This window comes from Panonychus citri, unplaced genomic scaffold, assembly GCF_014898815.1.
Source record: "Panonychus citri isolate SS breed McGregor unplaced genomic scaffold, ASM1489881v1 Contig00136, whole genome shotgun sequence".
NCBI classification, from domain to species: domain Eukaryota; kingdom Metazoa; phylum Arthropoda; class Arachnida; order Trombidiformes; family Tetranychidae; genus Panonychus; species Panonychus citri.
In genome coordinates this window covers 2,989,854-3,009,472 of record NW_026515541.1, presented here as the reverse complement: position 1 = coordinate 3,009,472, position 19,619 = coordinate 2,989,854, and the positions used below count along the sequence as shown (strand labels likewise).

At 28.2% G+C, this 19,619-nt stretch overlaps 1 protein-coding gene and 1 long non-coding RNA gene across 14 annotated transcripts; one reads left to right on the top strand and one right to left on the bottom strand.

Annotated features, from left to right (window-relative positions):
* Window positions 1-1,975: 1,975 nt before the first annotated feature.
* LOC128392177 (histidine-rich glycoprotein-like) lies at window positions 1,976-5,006 on the bottom strand. The gene is made up of 4 exons (XM_053352157.1): window positions 3,169-5,006; window positions 2,981-3,093; window positions 2,811-2,900; window positions 1,976-2,745 (listed from the first exon to the last, which is right to left on the bottom strand). Exons 1-4 carry the CDS (start codon window positions 3,539-3,541, stop codon window positions 2,299-2,301), a joined length of 1,023 nt encoding a protein of 340 aa, XP_053208132.1. The 5' UTR covers window positions 3,542-5,006; the 3' UTR covers window positions 1,976-2,298.
* On the top strand, window positions 3,239-19,264 carry LOC128392198 (uncharacterized). 13 transcript variants are annotated; one of them, XR_008325960.1, is made up of 6 exons: window positions 3,239-3,378; window positions 10,256-13,374; window positions 13,899-14,043; window positions 14,172-14,354; window positions 14,425-15,093; window positions 16,949-18,483. It is a non-coding gene; the product is annotated as an uncharacterized LOC128392198 (long non-coding RNA). The 13 variants fall into 13 exon arrangements; XR_008325965.1 differs by lacking the exon at window positions 3,239-3,378 and adding an exon at window positions 18,836-19,264 and having other exon boundaries at window positions 9,978-13,374; window positions 16,949-17,527; XR_008325957.1 differs by lacking the exon at window positions 3,239-3,378 and adding an exon at window positions 18,836-19,264 and having other exon boundaries at window positions 9,978-13,374; window positions 16,949-18,427.
* Window positions 19,265-19,619: the final 355 nt, after the last annotated feature.

The window sequence follows — 19,619 nt, the reverse complement described above, 5'->3', positions numbered from 1 at the left end:
TCAATGAACTTGATTTTTATCAATATCTAATAATGGTAACAATTAACTTTCAGATGGTTACAATTACAATTAAACTAAATAAGGAAGTCCAATAAACAACAATTATATAAGTTGAATAAAGAGAAATGATCAAATTAAATAGTTAATCAGTGTTAATATAAATCATCTCAATCAATAATCACAATTAAACAATAAAATTGAAACGCGAAAATTTTAATCACTTGTCATTAGGAAAAAGTCAATGTAATAATTATAATCATTGTCAAGACAATTAACTTTAAATCATTAAGAGTGATTTGTGTGTATCACTAAACAATTAACAATCTAATCATTTACGTTAATCATTAACAATTTAAAGACAACTCCTAATGGTGATAATAGTTAACGAATTAACCTTCACCCAAAAACTTTTTTCATCTTAAGGAGTTTTCAGATTCGAGGAGCGAATAGAACAAAAAAATATTCTATTTTCGATAAAAAAAAAGTTCTATTAATAAAATGATTCTAATTCAGTTGTGTTGGTGAAAATAAAGATGATGTTGATGATGATGATGATGATGATTAAGATCAAGATAACAATTTAATTCCATTCATTCAACTTGATTGTTACCTTGATTGTCTATTGTTATATCAGAAACTCTGATTACAATTAAAACTATTACAACCTTTTTTTTTTATTAGACACTTAATTGTTATGATAATGGACCAGAGAAAGAGAGTATGATTTAATCACGAAAATTTGTCACAATTAAACGATTAACAATTAAGAAAAAATTTCGATATAATCTCGTAATAAGAGTGAGAAGTGAAATAGAAACAAGTTTATCACAATCAATTTTAATCCAGTTTAAAATGAATACTCTTTTTTTTAATAAGGTTAATTTAAAGTAAAAGTAAATTATTAGTGATGATCATCAGCTAATTAACTTAAATTAGATGATTAAATGATTAAATAAAATGGAAAACATGAACTTTCACCTTGTTAATTAAGTCGCTGTTTCTTTCAGACTTTAATACCCTTTTCAGTGGCTTAATTGTTAATGATTAAAAGTTAATCAGTTGAAAGAGAGATTTATTTTTACCAATATCAACAGGTTAATATATAATCATGCTTGAAGCAAGAAGATAAATAATTAACTTTCTCTCTCTCTCTCTCTCTTTCTTGGTCATCATCTTCATCTTCAGGTTGGTTTTTTTCATGAACCTTGAAGTTTGAGAGCTAAAGTTAACCTTTTTCAAGAGTAAAGTTGAAATTAGAGTCTTAATTCAGTTCGAATGATGAAAAAAAAACAAAGCTTCAACTCTCACTCTCTTCATCTCAATCGTCTTCATCTTGACGAAATCAACGAAACGTTATATTTAATATAAAGGTCGTCATAAGAGGTTCGTTGGAACGAAGTAACGAAAACTTTTTTTTTCGTTTTCATTGATTGTTTGATTTCTTTCAACTTTTCTCACGATTTGTTGTTTATTAGTATTGTTACTATTTTAATAATGTAATTTAAAAGTATAAACACTTCGAAGTGGTAATTTAATTAGCTTTCAATTGGAATTGTCACTTTTAATTGTTTACACCAACTGATTCGCTTTTAATTGTTGGTTTCAAGACGAGGGAAAACTTTTGCTTGAAAGTTTTTTCTCCCTTAATTTTTATTGTTTATTTTTTAGATTTTGCAGAAATTAGTTGTTAGTTAATTGTTGTTTTTAATTAGTTGAAAAGGAGAATTGATTAATTCGTTGTATATTATTATGTAATCTTATTACTTTAGGAAAGCATATGATTTAATTTATGATGATTAGCTAAGTGATCACTTTGAATTGTATTGGTTATTTGCTTACCTCATCATTAGAAAAGTTAATTAATTGATGATTATTATTACTTGATTAACTTTAATTTGATTGTTTTATTGATATTTAAGTGATTTGTTTTTCATTCAAATCAAAGCTATTAAATAATATGATTGATAAAAACAAATTAAGTAGCGGGAAATTGAGTTTAATTTTTTACAGAATGAGTGGATTTTTTTTACACTGATGAGGAAGTTAATTGTTGTTGAACAATCAACTGATTGGTGATAAATTACAATTTTAAGGTTTGATGATTGATTTACAATTTTGATACAATATTTATACTTATAAATTAATCATAATTGATTGTTACGTTTGGTCTGAAATTGGTCTTTTTTTTGGTCATTTTTTCTTGTTGCTTTGGTTTTTTTTCATTTGATTAGTTGACTAATTATCACAGGTTCGAGTGCGAGTATCGAGTGAGTGAGTGTGTTGATTGTTGGAGTTGATTCATTTTGCTTTGGAATAAAATTCTTTGTCAAATTCAGCAATCATCTTGATTGTTTTATCGTCATTTTTGAGAGATGAGGTAAATCCTTTTGAATCGATTACACTGTAACCGGGTGACCCATAGGAACTTGAGTCACTTGAACCAGAAGCAGCAACAGGGGAAGAGGAAGCAACGGAAATGGATCCATCCTTCTTGTGGATATCATGCCAACCGTGGTGTCCATGTCCATGTCCATGTCCGTGATCATGACCTTTGTGTCCGTGATCGTGACCCCAACCATGGTGTCCATCGTGGTGTCCATGGTGACCGTGATCATGCCAACCATGATGATGACCATGATCATGCCAACCGTGTTCGTGTTTGTGTCCATGATGATGCCAGTGGTCATTTTTGTGACCGTGTTTATGATCATGTCCATGTTTATGGCTGTGGTCGTGTTTGTGGCCCTGTAAAGAATAGCGAATCCAATGGTCATTTCATTGACTCTGACCAAGACTTTTTTTTAACTTACATGTTTGTGGTCGTGTCCGTGTTTGTGTCCATGCTTATGCCAATGGTCGTGTTTGTGTCCATGTTTGTGGTCATGACCGTGTTTGTGTCCCTAAAGGTTAAAAGAAATTGGGTCAGTTTTACTTTCGATCACCAGTCGAACCAATTTATTGATTGGTCACTTTAACTTACATGTTTGTGATCGTGTTTCTCCCAATGGTCATGTTTGTGTCCATGATCGTGTTTGTGACCGTGTTTATGTCCATGGTCATGCTTATGCCAAGCATCGTGTTTATGTCCATGCCCTAAAGCGACAAAAAAGTCAGAATCAATGAAATAAATCCAATGGTCATTCAGTCCATCAGGTGACTAATACTCACCGTGTTTGTGTCCATGGTCATGTTTATGGTCATGTTTGTGTCCGTGTTTGTGACCATGTCCATGTTTATGGTCGTGCCCGTGTTTGTGTCCATGTTTATGGTGATGATGAGCCTCAACGGGAGCGTGTTTATGATGATGGTGATGATGATGAGTTACCTCTTTCACATGACAACCATGATGACCATCATGATGACCCCAACCATCAAGAGGTCTGATTATTGCTACTTTACCAATCGATTCCTCTGCTTGCTTTTCAACAGCTGATTTAGTACTTGGGACAATTGCATTAACCAAATCGGTCAATGGATTACCCGAACTGATTGTTACCTGGATAACAACAATTAAAACAGTTAATAAACTAATAAACTTCATTTTCGTTGATTGGTTTAACTGATTGTTCAATTGTACAACTCAGTTTACTATTGGATTAGATTATTGTTGTTGGTGTAAAACTAATAAATCGGATGTTGTTGTTAGTTGATTGTTGATCAACTGACTACTGATGATAATTTCAACGAAATCTCAACAATTTATACCAAATCAATTCTCAATTAAAATTGATTGGGAGTCATTTTGTCCACAATTAAGATTAGAAGAGACAAAAAATTCATCGGAACAATTTAGTTTGTGTAACAATTGATGGAGAGAAAAAAAAAGTTTGTTAGTAAATAACTCGACTGTTAATTGTAACAATCAAATAGCATTTTTATCATAATGATTTGGTTTGAACTGTTCAGACACGAAAAAAAAGTTTCGGAAATCAAATAACTTGATTAGGAAAAAAAAAATTCAATTTAATTTATGATTAAGATTGAGAAGGAAAAAAAATCGAATCAAATTAATCGCAATTTAAATTGTTTTGTTTTCTCTGGATTCAAACAAAAACTTTAGGAATTGTTGACAATTAGAAAAAGTTTTTGATTACTTGATTATTGCCACAAATCTAATTATGATTTACGTTAATTGTTAATCTATCATTTGGTTAAATCAAATTTCAGCAATTAACGCCTTCCCTTCAACCTGATTAGTTGAATGTTTTTCAAAAGGTAAACAATTAACTTGCTAATTGTAATTTAAGAAACTAATTGTTACTTTTCTGGTCCATTGTTTAATTCAGTTTGCAATGTAAATTTAGACCTTTAATTGTGATTAGTTAGATGATATTCTAAGTTAAACTTGATTAGTCTAATTGTCCACAATTAGTTAATTGTTTAAAACTTTGGTATCTGACTTTTTACTTTGCTCCTTAATCACGATTCTTTAATTGTTTCCCTCTCAACAATCAGCAATTTAGCTTTAACAGGTGAGAAAATTAAATCTTATTGGAAAATTAGTTAATTGTTTCGCTGAAGTTTTTGAAGATGAAAAAAAGTCCTATCATGAGATTTGATTGATTTTAATTGTTACTACTTTCTGATTACCTTGAGTAAATAAATTTGATTAACAACAATTAACAGTTTCAATTAAAATTTATCTAAATTCCTCCCAAACTAATTGACATGAAAATCAATTGATATAAATGAGAAGTCACAAAAACTTTGCAACTAATTAAATCAACCTGGTTAATGAACAGCAAATAGACAATTAATTAATCAACAAATAAAACAATCGAGTTGAACAATTAAAAATAATAGTGAAAGGGAAAAAAGTTTTGACCTTTATCATCTTGTTTATAAAACTCAATGAACTTTTAATTGTTGATTAACATGAATGAAAATTTAGTTAAATTCAAAAATATCACCAACCCTCAACAACTACAAGCCAACAATTAAAAATAGACAATCAAGAATCAAGTTTAATTCACTTGATTCCCTAATCTTCACCTGAACAACAGCAACAACAATCAACTAATTGTTAACAAGTTGTGATTAAAACCTCAGAGAAAGAGAGAGAGAGAGAGAGAGAGAGAGAGAGAGAGAGAGAGAGAGAGAGAGATAAATATTAAATTACAATTGAAATTAATTGTAATGATTAACTGATGATGATGATGATTGGAAACAACAACAAGAGTGTAAAAAACACACTGACCTAAATTTACAATTTGGACCCTGATGACCTATTAATAGTTGATCGTTGGCCTCAAACAGTATCAATTGATGATGATGATAAGTTACCGACAGGTAAAATAGACAGAGAAGATGATATAACACTCAATCATCATCATCATCATCATCTTCATGATAAATGTCAAAACCATTTCGATAAAATCAGAGGAAAAGAAATGAAAAAACTTTCTCTTTTTATCAACAACTAATAATGGAACTTGTTTAACAAGATAAACATGATTTAGTTAATTGTAAGAAATTTAGTGAAAACATGAAACAATTAATCAAGCGAAATAGGTAAATCCAATGTTGATTAAATTGTGACCATCAGTTGATTAACTTAATAATATTTTAGTTTGATAGTTGATTACAATTAGTGATTAGCTTTTTATTATCTTGTGTTGTTATTGATTATTATATTTAGTTTTACATGATTAACTTTAATCATAAACAGTTAATTTTAAACTTAAACATTTATTGTAATTAGTTAATCATATGATTTATCATAGGGTTCTCTTATAATTATCATGTTGATATTTTAATTGTGCCTGGAGCAATTTAAATGATAGTTTAATGTGGAGAAAGAAAAAAAAATTAATAATAAAACAAAACAACAATTTCAAGGTTAATTTATTAGTTTTACTGATTGTTAGTGTAACTGTTAGTTAATCATTATAATCAATTGAATATCAATCAATGGGAAAGTAAATTGTTAACTAATCAACGACAATCAGTCAAATTAGTAGCAATCAAGAAACAAATTATTACCTTTGATTGGGAAAAGTTTTACTATCATTGTGATTGATAATCAATTGATTGTAATTAATATGACGATTAAGAGGATGATGCTGATTGTTTAAGATTAAAGAGGAAATTGTAATTAAATTGTTGAGGTTAATTAAGATTAGGTGCTAATTTTATTTCCATTTGCTTGTTGATTAGCCATTTTAATAGTTAATCCATTTTGAGGTCGAGTCGATGTCCTAATCAAAATATTAATCCAGGTCACTTTTACCGTTACTTTTAATCATCATCATCATCATCATCATCATTATCATCATCAGATGATGATGATAAAAGCAAATTTAAATTTACTATTTATAAATTGTTACCAAAACCCAAACAGAAAAAAATTAACGGTAAATAAAGTGACCACAACTTTTTTTCATCTTTTAAATTGTGACAATTTAATTGCAATCATAATTGTCTGGCTATTTTAATTTGATTACTTTCATCATGATGTGTTGGTTGATTATGAAAAAATAAAAACAATTAACTTGATTACTTTTGATTTATTGATTAGTTGGAGATTCAAATTAATCAATATTTTGATTATTTAACTTTTTTCGTTAATTGTTTTGTTGTTGTTGTTGTTTTCTCGTATTGTTTTTATTGGCAAGTCTTTGATTGATTCGTTAATTGTTGATTAACTAATCACAATACAAATTGAGAGCGTAAGTTGATTATTATTAAATTATTATTAGTCTAAATCTTAATGTTGATCAGATTAAATTGTAAATAGTTAAATTGTACAATCGGTTTTGACAGATTGATGTTACCTTGTTGTTGTTTTAATCAACTAAGTAGGTTGATTGAATACAACAATTTAGTTAATCAATTGTTGGATAAATCAATGAGAATAATGAAAAAAATCAAATCAAATGGAATGACAATCTTTTTGATTGTTGTAATATTAATCAGCTTATAGTTATCAAAGTTAATCACAATCAACAGCGACAAAAACAATAAGTAAAATATTGACAATTTAAGCGGAAAGTGATTAACAATCAACAATCAGTAAATTTTGTTTTATTTAATTGTGTATTTTTAAGGTAATTCAACACAAATTCATTGGTAACAATTAAAAATAATCAAGATGAAGTTTTTTTTTTTACTTTCCTATGGTGATTATAATTAAGTATTGATTGTGTTGTATTCATTTTCTAGGTTAATTGTTAGCAATTTATTTTTAGTTATTAACATTAAACAATTTACAACATTAGTGAAAATGTAAAAGGTAAAACAATCAACCTAAATTGTAACAAATCAAAATACAAACTAACAATTAACAATGATGATTAACCAAGCATTTCATTTGTCCCAGAGACACAGTAATCATAATCATCATCATGATTAAATAATCAACGTGATTAACTTTGATTGTGATTGGGTTTCCATTGAAGGGGAGAAATTAAATTTTTCTTTCCTGTCTAATAAACTAAATTGTTATGTGTGTGTGTGTTCATTGATTGTGATTAACTGATTGTGATTGTCATTTACACTTTGGATATGGTTGGTTGGAGTAAAAGTTAATCACTCTAATCAGGAATCATCATCTTGATTGTTATGGTGATTAATGAGATGATCAACTGTGAAAATAATATTCTCTCTCTCTTTCTGGATAATCAAATCGCTTCAGTGACAATTAACTATCAACAACTAAATTAACTAATCACTGGAAAACTTTTATCATTTGTATTTACATTTATGGTTTGAGAAATCAATTAATTGTTTGTGGTTTGATTCAGTTTCATTTCAGATGATTTGATTTATTTAAAAGGGCAGATTTTAATGTTAACAATTAACTAATTGTGATTTGTTTTTGACCACTTCCTTGATTGAAAAACAAATGTCCAGTTTAATTTATTTCTTACCTTTAAAAGGTCAACAATTTAAAGTTAATTGTAACATAAAAACCATTTGCTCATTTGATTTTTAATTGTTAACTTAATCATCTGCAATGTTTTTAATTTTAATCGCCTTTAATTGTTTGTATGTGTGAGTAGATTGTTAGGAAATGAAATTGACTGATTTACAATTAATTAAGTAGGACCAGTTAATTGTGGAGCTTCTGTTTAGTAATCAAATTAATTATCTTGTTAATTAATTAACCATTTAGGTTTTTGTTACTGTTGTTTTCATTTTGATGATTAGAAAACTTTTTTTTGTTAGTTAATTGTTGTCGATCAGAAAAAGGATCCATTTCAATTAAGGTTTTAAGTTACCTTATTGTTGATTATTTAACAACAACAATTAAAACTTGAGATTATTATTTATAATCATGATCACCTTTGTCCTGATTAATTGTTACCGTTATTTTGAATGTCAACAACGGTTTTGTTTTGGTTAATCATCTTCAGCGTGTAAGTTAATTTAATCATCACTTCCTTGAGTATTTTTTTAACTCTATTGATTGTCTTGTTATTTGATCTTGTTAATTGTTAAAAGATTAATTAAATATGATAGTTAAAAAAACGATTTCAATTGAGACAAAGATCTAGAGGATTATCTTACAACCAACACACAATTTAGCTTTGATGATGATGATTAATTTAAATAAACACGATGATGATTAGGTGTTGATAATCTGGATCCAAATAATTTTGTTAACTGTAAATAATTACAGTTTCATCTTAAATTGTTGATTTTAAGTGAATTGCAGAAATGATTGATTACCATTACGGGTAAACTACGTAATCAACTTTCCATCTTTATGGTGATATAATGATGATGTTAATTGTTGTTGTAAAAATGTCAATGCCATTGGACGAGTTGATATATTGTCACATAATGATAACAGAGAGAGAGTCAATCATTCAAATTAACTAATCACCAATTTGTTGGATATCAATCGAGTCGAGTTATTATTTTTGTTGATTGTCACTTCACTTATGATCAGTGCGATTATCGTTAATTGTTTGATCAAGTTTATACGTTCCCAATAACCTTTAATAGTAAAGGTAATAATGATAATATCAAGTTATCATAATGATATTGATGATGATTGTAAATAAATATTTTATCATTTATATTACACAGGAAACCATTGATTGGTTCAACTTGATTAACTATCTCTTTTGTTTTTCCTCCAATTTTACCGTTAAGTATCAACAGGTTATTCAACAGGTAAAAATAGCTCAATGTAAGCTCAATTTGTTGACAGTTATTCTTCAAGTTATAGATGATGGTTGATTGTAGAGCCAAAAGATGATACAATGAGGCAAAATCCCATAGAGAGTGAGAGAGTGAAAGATGAAGATGAAGATGAAGATGAAGAAGGAAATAGAAAGACTTGTTTACCAATAATGTCTGGATCTCTTGTTCTTTTCTCTCTATCTGTGTGTGCATTGTAATTATCGATATTATTAGTTGTATGTTATCAATTTATTAATATAACAACAACAATTAAACGATAAAACACAAAACATACAATTTAATTAGTCTTCTTAATAATTAAGTTAGACGCTTTTCTATAAACAAACACATAAGTCACTCTACTTGAAATACAAGATTCAAGTGTTTCCTTTATTTCTTATTAACTGATCATCACTTGGTGACATTAATTAACGAGACAAATTACTAAAAGGCCTAGATTGTCATAGATAAAAAATAAATAACAAAAAATAGATAAACACAATTGTATTAATTAGAAAAGAGAATTAAAAACAAAAGAAAAACCAATTAATTGGTTGACTTTGTCGAAGAAAAGAAAAGAAAATGTCAATTTACTGAAAGAACCGAAAGATGGCAGAATTTTAATTCTTTTTTAATCCCAATTTTGGATTCTAAAAGTTGGAGAATAAAAATTAACCCAATTTGTTTTTATCTTTTCTTTTTCCTTGTTAATTAAATTAAATCAATTTAATCTTCACCTTAATTAGTGTTCAATGGAAATTCAACAATCTGATTTCCCAACAATTTCTCATCTTAATTTTTCTTCTTTCCTTTAACGGGATAAGATTTTTTTTCAATTCTCTTTTCTTCTTCCCTTTCCTTTTTTTTGCTACTTGTATTTTCCTTTGTTTGTTAAGTAAAGCAGGAAATAGAAAATTATTATTATGATTATCAAATAGAAAGTGTTGGTAATCTGTTAATTTGAAATGACAACTATTTCTCCGTCTTCTTCCCTATCCCTACATCATGTTCGCCATGTATCTTTCTCTCTTTCTCTCATTTACAATCTCTTTGGTTTGATAAGCGTTTCAATGGAAATTAATCAACCCTTTTTCCTTTTTTTTTCTCTATCTCTTTTTCCTTACAGATGATGATGGAAACATGGAGCGTAGTAATTGAAATTTATGTCAATTGACTATAAATAAAGTACCCAGAGTATGGATACTTAAATTCTGATGGTTCAGTTTGCATGATCGTTTTGTAAGTCACCAGTTTGGGTTAACGGTGTGGTGATTTTTTACTTGATGATTGGATGGAATCTCATCTTTTGAATGAAGTCATCTTATTTTCCTATTACACGAGTAGAGAAAAATAGATATAAGGAAATTCAATGGGATGTACGTGCTGTTGATAATAGGAGAAGAAGAAGAAAATCATCTCTGTGAAGTGGATTGAAGAACAAAATGTTCAACATGAAAAACATCCATTGAAATTTTATCTACCCAATAGGACAGAGAAGTTATGGTAAAATACAAAGAGAAAACGAATCATCATCAAGCAAGAGGTAAAATTTGTTTCCCTCTCACTTCAAGCAAAGAGAAGATGGAGAGAAAAAGTAGAGAACTACGAGACAAAACGATAAGAATATCAAGAAAAAAGGAAAGAACTTTCGAGATTGTGGTGAAGATAAAAAAGAAAAGTTAACGAAGGAGCTAAAACGTCATGTGCTTTAATCAGTCTCTTTTCCCAGGTATCCAGTTTTTCAACGGTATTAATAACTAGTAGCAAAAAAGACTTCCACTTCCAGCGGACCTTGATTTGTTTCCACTATAGCAACAACATCACCATCAAAAAAAAACAACAACAATGTTTACCTTTAAGGCATCATAATAACCTGGGCTACTTTTGCCGATGAAAAATGCTCCTAGGCGTGGATCGTAAAGGAAATATAAACATATAAAAAAACTAAGTTGCAATGATGAAGATCCTCTTCCCTCTCTCTTTCTCTCTCACTACAAATGAGGGTCAAGGGAATGGAAAAACGATAACTTGTCAGTGGAAGAAACGAGAAAAAAAAGTATTAGCTTCCAATTTTCTCGGGAATATAATACATAATGGACGATGATGATGTTATTAGTAATATAATAACACTAATAATAATTATTGGAAAGCAATGATTCCTTAACTATCAACCCAGCCAACTAACGTTCCCGTTACGAATACCGGTTTGACCAGATTTTGGTACATAAATATCAGAGTGAAACGCAGTCAATTTAAATTTTAGGTAAATGGTTATTATTGTGATTGGGACACATCAACAGGATCACCTTCATCATCTTCATCAAAATCAACAAGGCTCATGTTTACAATGTCGCTTCCCTTTTTTTTAATATTCACCTAAAACTTTACCTCATCGTCAAGTTAATCATCATCATGATCATCAACCAGATCAACATCAATTAATAACTATGCCAGCATTGAGCTCTCTTAACACTTGGCTGGAAAACCTTATTTTTGGCTTAAAGGCTAACAATTTAATTCCTTTAATTACTTTCGCTTCACCATCAACAACAACAACAACAACATCAACTGGGATGCTTTTAATGGCAGTAGAACATTTCACTTTCATTGGCACATAAAAAACTCTCACTGACTTACTTTTCTTCATCATCATCATCATTATCATCATCTTTACCATATAATCTCTTCTTCACCTTAATTTTTTCTCTCTTTCTACTCTCATTCTTACTCAATTTTCTCACCAACTTGTTGCACTTTCTTTCCTCATTTTCACAGTGTCTTGAGTAAGAGAATCAACCAGTTTTCTCATCTATCACAAACCTCTCATGAGCAACTAATTTAAACATTTAACTGTCATCCATTGGTTGATTATCATGATGATCATTCGTAATAACGTTCCACCAGGAGGCAAAATGGGTTAAACAATTTACTAACCATCATCTCTATCATTTTAATGGTCAGTGGTTGTTCCAGTTACTATGAAAGGAAAGAAGGAAAAACAAAGCAAAATAAATTCGTAAACAAACTAATCATGTTGTTTGTTTGCTATTACAAATTAACAGGAACTGTGGAGAAAGATTTATTGTCAAAGGAACTAGATGGTTTCACTAAAACTGCAACAATTAAAACCGGATGCTGTTAACTAATTGTCAGGAGAAAGTTGTTTAAATTGTTTCAATAAGATCGCATGGATAAAGTCAATGAACGCTATTGTTTTTTATCGGTGACTCTCATCATCATCTTTTTCCAATCATCATCATTCATTATCATCTCTCTATTTCTGGGTAAAAGGAGTCATAAATTTCACATTTGAAGAAGGCAAAATGAAAAGATAATTGTTTGCCAAAAATTGATTTTTCAATCGAATTGTTTCAACTCTTGCCAACACAATCAGTTACAACAATTAACTTAATTGTGTAGTTTGCTGTTTATAATGAGAGTGAGGAGAAAAAAAGTTCATTGATATTGAAATTTTGTCTTTGTGAGAAGAAAAAAAAAATCTAATCCTCAAAACATTAATGTCAATAATTAACACTTAATGTGATTTACTGATTTGTTCATTGAACACAACAGAAATTTTCTCAATTTCTTCATTAATTCAACAATATATATAAGATAATTTGAATACTAAATTAACCTCGACATGAAAAAAAAAGTTTATTGAGGAAAAAAATGTAAACATAAAGATGACCTTTGATAGAAAGAAAATTTCACTTTTTTTTAATTCTATTCAATTAATAGATTGATTTGATTGTAGAAAACTAATTAATAAATTGACCGATAAACCTTGATTGCACTTTCACCATCAACAATCAATAGAATCTCAACTGATTAGGAGATAAAGTTGATCTTTTATCAGGTAAGTAAATATCAATTTTTAGCTCGAAAATTAATTTAATTGTGAAACTGTTTCCCTAATTGTTGTTATGTAAACAAGTAATTCAATTCCCAAGTCAACTGGATTAATAAATTGTCTCTCTCAATATCATCAATATACTTAATAAAGGTTATGTGATTCCAATGATTAACTTTTTATTCATTTGTTTGATCATCATGATGATCATAATGATCAGCATAATAATCATGATTCCGATTCACTCTATTAATATTAAACTTTAATTGTCTGTTTATGTTGATTGTGTGTGCGCTTACATCAGTTGATTTTAATGATCATGTTTTTAATCATTATGATGATAATCAAATTGAAGGTCATCTCTATCCCTCTCTTATAAATTTGTCATCAACGTAATCATCTCAATTCAGTTGATATTAATTTCAACTAATCAATTAACTGTTTATACGTTAAGTTGTTATTCCAACAATTAACTGTTACAATTTAACTAATTTTTCTTCAAATTAACTTGGGAATCATTGATTTAGGTTGAGAAGAGAAAACTTTTTAATCACAATTAACATCGTAAAGGTTAATCAACTAAAGAATTATTTTCCATATGAAACTAACTAACGTTCCCTTAATTTTTGCCACCAAATTAATTGGAAAACAAAGAGATGAGTTTGCATTTATCTCTTATGAAGGTTAATTGTTACAATTATTACCTATTCTTTTGTATTGTTAGTTAATCAGTGTTACCACAATTGGGAATTAATTTAATTGTGGGTTGATTAAACTCTATGGTTTTCGTTTTCTGTGTTAATTTCATCTAAATATGGACATTTGATTTCTCTTTGATTCTTTTCCCATAGTCGCCATTTTTGTTTCTCTTCTTATTGTTTACATCATTTCCTTTGTTTCTTTTTTTTCTATTTAGATTGTGATTAAACACTTTGATACCTTGATTTGGTCTATCAAATTACTTGATTGTTACCTGTTGGTTGTTTTGTTCTGGTGCAAATTAATCCAGTTACTTTGTCGATGGTCAAATGGTGTCGGTTTTTTTTTCCACAATCAAATTGGTAAGTTTTACTCTTTGGTTACTGAGATTTTTTTTCTTCTCTTGTTTCCTTCATTAAATTCACTTTGGTATTGGCTGTCAATGTATTTCCACTATTTGATTACTAATGTTTATTTTGTTCTTTTGAAGGTGATGTTGGTGTTTCTCTTGTCATCTCTTTCGTAGGATGATACATATCCTTTTATTGTCGACCCACAAGTTGTTGCTATTGATTTGGTTACCAGAACGTTTCTCTAATGGTTGTTCAAGCTGAGAAGAGGCAGTAAAAGTCATATACGAATATCTCATGTTTAGAACCAAAAAAAAAACAAGGTAATTCTAAGGCGGGTTAGTAACTAGAATTAATGTTCTTTGTGTGTAATTTTGCTTTTTTTTCATCAAGAAAGGAAGACAAGACGTTAGAGAAACAGCTAAACAAATGAAGTAAACAAGAAGAAGAGGAAATGTTGGTAAAAAAAACAACAACAAACGATGATGAGTTCTGAGAAATTCATGGAAACGAGTGGATTTAAAGTCAACCCGAACCTCTTAATTGTTCCAGTCCATTATACTGAGAAACTTTGATTATCTGTTGGTGGTTGATTAGTGTAAATAAGCTAATCCATCGTGTTTGTCATCAGTGTCACTGCGATTAATTATTCAATAACCAATTGAGATTATTCATCGCACAATCAGAGTAAATCTAATTTCTAATTGAATTGTCATAAGGAACAATTAATGGTCCATTTTCTAGCCCTTGCTAATTGCGAAAATTGTATTAGATTTTTTCTGTTGCTAAGCGGTTCGAATTAATTAATTTACGTTGTATCATATTGTTGTCATCATCGTTTATTAATAGTTAATTTAATTCTATTTCTTTGTTTTCAGATCCAAGGTCAATTTAACGCTATTAGGGAATATCATTAAGCCTGATTGCAACAATTAACAGATTCCATCAGTTGATGATCCCTAAAGGAAAGGAAAACTTGATAAATTTGATTAACTTCTAAATCCATCTCAACAATTAAACTCCATAATCTTAATCTGAACAGTTTAATTGAAAATTAAATGGGTAAGCCTTTTATTTTTGTTGAACAATTAACTTTCAAAAGTTAATTCACTGTTGGAAATCAATTGATTTCCAATCAATCAACAATCTAAACAACTACAAAAGTGACCTAACAATTATCATTGAACTGTCATCGTTAATATTATTAGTTAATAATTTACCGCCAATTTTTGTTAATCATTTGATTTAAACTTGAAATTTTTTTAGGCCCGTATTCACCAACCGAGATTAGAAGCTGAAATCGATTGATCCAAAGATCAATTGATTGGAAGATTAAATCGCAAAGTGTATTCACCAAGTTGGATTAGTTGAACCCAAGATCTTGATTTCGCAAATCAAATCAAGTAGATCTTAAATCATTTAAATTTTTATTTAATTAGGAAATTGTCCCTAAAAAGGCGTGTTTTTTCATTTTTTCCCTATTTTTTCTTTTTTACCCCTAATTTTTAATTAATTTTTATCATCAACTGATCATCAAACATAACAACGGTAACAGCAATGTAAACATTTCGCTCTTTAGATAAAAGCGGGCAATTGGAAGATGATAAAAATAATTTAATATTCATGGAAAAGACTTGAAATTCAGATTAATTTCCAAACAATTAACAAATTAAATGATTATACTGATCATGTTTTCTGAAAATCTTCATTACGATTTTTGTGGAAAAAAAAATATTTTTTACGCTAGCGAAAATTGTAGGAAAATAATAGAAAATTGTTATATTAATCCATTCATCAAAAAAAAATTCGAGAAAAAAGAGTTAATCTAAAAAAAATTAAGAAAAAAGAGAGAAAAAAAGTCGAAATCAGCATTTAATCTTGGTAATTACCAAGATTAATTTTTGATCACCACTTAGCTAAAAATCTTGAATCAGATTAGGCTAATTTCACTTGGTGAAACAACAATTAAATCTCGACTTAATTGATTTCGGTTGGTGAAATGCAAATTTTTGATTGAGAGTTTTAGAAATCTTCGCTTAGCTATGATTCCAAATCAAATTTTAATTTTAATTGGTGAAACAGTTAAGTTTAACTCAGCTGATTTAATCTCAGAGTTAAGCTAGATCTCGGTTGGTGAATACGAGCCTTAGTTAAATCAAAAAGAGAGAAAGAAATTTTTTTATTTATTTTCTATCTAATTTTATTTTCTTAATTGTTTTAAATTAAGAATCAAAATTACATCAACTTTCAAGGTTAACTTTTGATTATAATCATTAAACAAATGATTATGTCTATTATATTATATTTAAATTGTTGATTGGTAATAGTTAGTGTAAAGTTGTATTTATAGTTAATTCCCTAATTTAGTTTATTTGTTTTATCATAATAGTTAACAATCACAATTAGTAAATCAACAAATTGTCGAACCAAAAAAAGAAATCATTATTAGGTTAACTTTGTATTGAGATAAATAATTTATATATTACACCAACAATTAAGGTTGTACTTTTGTTTAATTGTTACCATTTCAATTAACAATTAATGTATAATGAACTGATTTGATTTGGTAAAACAAAATCAGTGATATTTTTCAATATTCAGTCTATTGCTTAATTGTGATTAACTTTGTTTTCTGTCAAATTAACAATTTGCTTTTTAATTGCAACAGAAAAAGTGTTAATCAAATAATATTGATTCAAGTTGTTGCATTTAAATTGCTTGAAACAATTGAAATTAATTGCTAATTAATCTGTTAACCTATGAAAAAGTATACAATTTATTTCTGGTTAATTTAATTAATAATTAATTCAACATTATAAACATAAAAGGAAAATGATTAACTTAATCAATTGAAAGTTAACTAACCAACAACAATTTAAATCTAATTATAAACTAAAATTTTCTACTTTTTTTTCAGAGTCTTAAATTTGTGATTAAAGTTAATTGTTAATCGTTGCTGGTGGATGATAATGATAATCGTTAATTGGTCGTTTAATGTTATATCAAAAACAATTAAAAGTTACCAATTAAATAACTTTCTCGTTCTGGAACAGTTTCATCTTAATTGTTGTGACAATTAAACAATTTTTCTTAGGAAAAAAATTGGATTGGATTAGATTGGATCGTTAATTGCTGCTAACGACAGGTTTAACAATTTAACCTTGAATTGACCATAATCAAATTGACCTTGGATTTGTTTTGATAATCATCTTAATCAGAGTGATTAAGAAAAACCAAATAATCAACAACAACAACAATCCAAACAATTGATAATCCCAAAGCAATCAACCAGTTGGACGTTTAATCAATTGATCAAAATACAATCAAGTTTTACTCTACTGGTGACAATTTTATGATCAGTGAATTTAATTGTGGATTAATATTGAACAATCATAATCACAATTTAATAATAAGGTTCAATTTAAACAAGGAAAGTTGATTTAAGTGAAAATATAAATAATAATCAACTTAATCAGGTAAAAGATTAATTTAAAAGGTAAAAAGCAAAGGGTCATTTAATTCATACACTCACACTAAACAGCAATTAACTTTGATTAAGTTAATCATTTTACTTTTTCCTGGTCAACATGCAAAGAAGGTGCAAAAGGTCAAAATGTATATAAAGTTTGAACTTGATTTGATTTTGAACAATTGAATTTAACAATCATATTTATAACACTAATTAGAAACAATTAATTGTTAATCAATCTTCTCACCAACAACAATTAATTATCTTTTCTTTTCAGAACGATTTTTGGTTATCTAATTGTAAATCAACAAAGTGAAAATAATTTAATTGCAAACGGAAAAATTGCTTTTTGCTCTGGACAATTAATCAAGACAATCAATTAATTGTTACATCAAATTTTGCTTTTAAAACACAATTCGTTGCATGTTAATTAACTTTACTGTTTTTCAGTTTTCTCTGAGTAATTAAATTTTACTCAGGATTGTTAAGCTTAATTACTGTTTTATTAATTGTAATCAATTTAGTAGTTCATTGACTTTTTTGATTGTTGTTATAAATCATAAGCTCAACAAAGACGAAAAATTTTAGCAATTAATAAATTACTACTATTATAATGTTTTATATTGTGGTTAATTGTTAGCAACAATTAGCCATCTGATGGTTTATTGAATTGATTGCAAGGCTAAATTGAATATTCAAGTAACAATTTAATTAATTTCAGTGATTCTTTGAAAAAATAAGACAAAGATTATCTCAATTAATTGTCTTAATCACTGTGATAATTGCGATGTAATTAGAAGCCAAAAATTGTATTTACAAAATTGATTCTCATTGACAATCTCAACAACAATTATCTAATCATGGGTATTTATAAATCTAGTAATTAACTAGTAAAGATAAAGTAAAACTAATCAACTAATCATCAAGGTAAAGTACCCAAGTAGTTAATTAATAGTTATAACATATGACTGAATTAATTTTATCACAACTATCAGATTGATTGGATTAAAAGTGTTACCTTAATAGTAATATAAGCAAAGGTTAATTGTCTAAACAAAACTCTTGATTATCAATTGATTAAAAACTAATCATTTTATACAATTGATAATCAAACAAATTATACAATCAACTTTGTTGTTTTTTTGTTTGTATGATAAGACAGCAACTGAATAGCAGGAAGTATTAAAATAAATATGTAACCAAATAAGTTGATTGTTAATTTAACTCTTAATCAATTGCTTATTATCGTCTATTGATCTCGATTAACTGTAATTAATTTGATATTTTTATCTTTCTCTCTCTCTCTCTCTCTCGATATTTTTCTTGATCCAACAGCTAAAAAATTAACACCAAATGAGATGATTATTATGATCGACGTATTGTTTTGCCTGATTGAGTTAATTGTGATACCATAATAATAGAGAGACGACAAAATTGATGAAAAATTGAAAAACAACAACTGGAGCCAACAATTAGTTAATCACAATTACATCACGTCGAGAGATAGACAAGAACCAACATGTTTGTACCATAATTGATTAACAGTAATCAATGTTATTCACAATAATAACAATATAACGATCAGAACGATGATAATTATTATCATTACATGGGCAACATTACATCAGGAAAAAAAAATGAGTATTAAAAAAATATCACATGATGATATCTCTCAAGTTACAGAGTTATCATCATCATCTCCATTATTATTGATTGCGATTTGAAAGAATCAGCAATCAACTTGAAGCGTAATATTTACAACATTTCAACAAGTATATTAAATAAAGGGTGTGTAGTTTAAAAAGTTCCCTATGAGATTAGATAAAAGAAATTTTATCTTACCTTAAATGATGATAATGGTCAATGTGGAGATAAAGATGATGTGATTCCGATGAAGGTGAAAATGAAGACCAAACAAAACAAACAAACAATAAGTGATCAGTTTCAACAAAATGAATCAAAAAATTAAGACCAGAATTCAAGTTGTAGTCTCATATCTTATGAATTTTCGTGTGTATAGTAATGATGAAGATCGATGTCGTTCTGTTAATCATGATTTATCATCTAATGGCTTGAACAATATGTGTAAAAAAGCAATGCTTAAGTTGGTTACAAAGTT

Excerpts from the sequence above, each read along its gene's own strand:
- LOC128392177 (XM_053352157.1), bottom strand. The coding sequence starts at position 3,541 with ATGAAGTTTATTAGTTTATTAACTGTTTTAATTGTTGTTATCCAGGTA. Across the intron at positions 2,901-2,980 it reads AGAAACACGATCACAAACAT|GGACACAAACACGGTCATGA; the intron begins GTAAGTTAAAGT and ends TTTAACCTTTAG. Across the intron at positions 2,746-2,810 it reads ACGGACACGACCACAAACAT|GGCCACAAACACGACCACAG; the intron begins GTAAGTTAAAAA and ends TATTCTTTACAG.